General features: G+C 40.8%; 1 protein-coding gene across 1 annotated transcript; it reads left to right on the top strand.

The window, feature by feature from the left end:
- Positions 1–922: 922 nt before the first annotated feature.
- LOC146783104 (olfactory receptor 2D2-like) lies at positions 923–1864 on the top strand. The gene has a single exon (XM_085637293.1). The coding sequence runs from the start codon at positions 923–925 to the stop codon at positions 1862–1864; it is 942 nt and encodes a 313-aa protein (XP_085493419.1).
- Positions 1865–2513: the final 649 nt, after the last annotated feature.

Here is a 2513-nt window from a genome sequence, read left to right as displayed (position 1 = left end):
GACCGGCACAGAAAGGCTGTGAAAATCGGCCATTGTTATCCTTCAGCTGGAAAGAGCCAGCCGAGGGATTACTGAAGGCTTTCTGAATAGCGGACGGGCTCTCCCATGCCATTCAGAAATCTGATTTGGATTCCTTTCCGACCGACCACATCACTATGGGTCGTCTGTAAAGGAATCCGACCAGCCGATTACGATCCAGGCTGAAGGGCTCCAACCCAGTCGGAGCCGTTTCAGCCCACATGGTAATCAGGCCATAGGAGTGAAGGGTGATGATGACCTTAGAGCAAGAGGAGATGTGGAATTACTGGAGACAATGGGGAGACATGAGGGACCTTGCTTAAGACATGGGGCATTTTGCAGAGACATGTGGAAAGACAAGTGAATCCGGGTGCATCTATGGAGAAATATGGGAACACCTGTCGGGACGTTTAAGGGCATGAGATTTTGAAGTTATTCAATTAGTTTTACAATTGATGATGCTTGATTTTGTTTTACCTACCAGATGCCACTTTTTGTACTGTTATTCAGTGTGTAAAAAATCGCTTAATGTGATGGAAGAATGTCAAAAATAATCAATAGATCAAAAGCCATGTTGTGTTGCAATCAACACTGTGCCCATATCTCTAAAATGATGCTGCCTATGTTTTTTGTGTTCCTTTGCTTTGCAAATGCCTTCAAGAAGTTATGTATAGAGGAAAAGAACTTCATAAAACTTCAAAGATGCTCTTTTTAGAATAATTTCTTACTTGATTGTAGTTGAAACAAGTGGCTGAAATACACCTTTTCTTGATTAAAAGAACTTTGACAGTTAAAATATTGTGATTTTGGTGAGAAGCAAAACTGATTTTCTTTCCTGCTACTTTGACTTTTAAATTCTCATATATTTTCCTTTCTCTCTATGAAGATCGATGTCAGTAAACCAATGACTGGATTTAATTCAACTCAGGGGAGCACATTCCTTTTGCTGGGCTTCTCTGATGCATCCCCACGTCTGCAGATCCTTCTTGGAGTCACATTTACAATCATATACTTGATAACACTCATTGGAAACCTGATGATCTTTGTCATACTCACAGTAGACCCAGCTCTCCACACTCCAATGTATTTTTTCCTCAGAAACCTTTCCCTTGTAGACATATTGATTACTAATGTGACCATACCAAAAACTGTGACTGGGCTACTGTCCAAGGACAGACGTATCTCCTTCAAGGGATGTGCTGCACAAATGTTTTTCTTCTTTGCATTTGGCATCACCGACTGTGTCCTGCTGGGGGTCATGTCACTTGATCGATATGTAGCCATCTGCATCCCTCTTCGCTACACGGCCATCATGAGCAAGTCAATGTGCATTTATCTGGCCACTGGTTCCTGGATGATGGCAATAGTCACTTCACTCAGCTTGACCTCTGTGACCTTCAGCTTACCCTTCTGTGAGTCTCACAAAATAAATCACTTCTTCTGTGATATTCCCCCACTCATGGAGCTGGCTTGCGGGAACACTTTTATCACTGAAACGGTGACCAGACTCACAAGTGTCTTCACATTAATGGTGCCCTTTCTGCTCATTCTAAGCACTTATACATTTATTGTCTCGAAAATAGTAAAGATTCGGTCCACCGAGGGCAGGCGGGCTGCAGTCTCCACGTGTGCTTCTCACTTGGTCTCTGTGGTGTTATTGTATGGCACAACTATTCTTACCTATGCTCAACCCAAGTCAAGTTACTCCATGCAAAGAACATTTTCTGTCTGTTATGCTTGTTTAACCCCCATGTTAAATCCTCTCATCTATAGTTTAAGAAATAAGGATGTGAAAAGTGCTCTTAAAAAGCAAATACTAAGGAATGTATTTTCTAGGCTTATGTGAAAAATACAGATATATCATAGTATGATATGATAGTTAAACATAGTATAATTAATTCACAGTCCTCATAGACCAGCAGTCAAAAAAGAACTCTCTGAAGTTGCAAATACTATAATTTCTAACAGAATAAAAACCTAAACAGACAGAAATATAAATTCTGAAAAGAAAACCTACACTATACAAACATCTGTAAATACAAAATAAAAACAATATGTCTCTAATGTAAATGGTGCTCATGTAAATCAAGCCAAATAATTATGAAACTACTGCAGAAACCTAGTGGTAGGCATCACAGCAGCAAAACAACTGTTGGGAGTACTCAGCAGCATGAAGGTGGAGAGTGCCGCAGGATTTGGGAAGAGGGTGTTTAGGGCTGGACGCTTACCCGTAATCCAGATCCGGGTCTTCTGCTGTCTGAGGTGAGGGAGACTCTTTTCGGAAGCCAACATGTCACCACACAACTAGTCAAAGACTTCTAAATGATAAAAGAAGAGGAAAAGAAAAGGACATCAAACACCACATGACAGATTATGGATTGTGAAAGTCAAAAAAAAGCAAGTGGGGAATAGACAGGATGAATAGGGAAAATAAAAAGGAACAAAAACCTGAAAGGGACTAGCAGCGGAGTCGCCTTTAAAGCAAGTCACAAACC

Source organism: Triturus cristatus, chromosome 12 (genome assembly GCF_964204655.1).
Source record: "Triturus cristatus chromosome 12, aTriCri1.1, whole genome shotgun sequence".
NCBI lineage: Eukaryota > Metazoa > Chordata > Amphibia > Caudata > Salamandridae > Triturus > Triturus cristatus.
This window is presented reverse-complemented; position numbering and strand designations above follow the sequence as displayed.

Bases quoted from the DNA above. Each gene is read 5' to 3' on its own strand.
- LOC146783104 (XM_085637293.1), top strand. From the start codon at position 923: ATGACTGGATTTAATTCAACTCAGGGGAGCACATTCCTTTTGCTGGGC.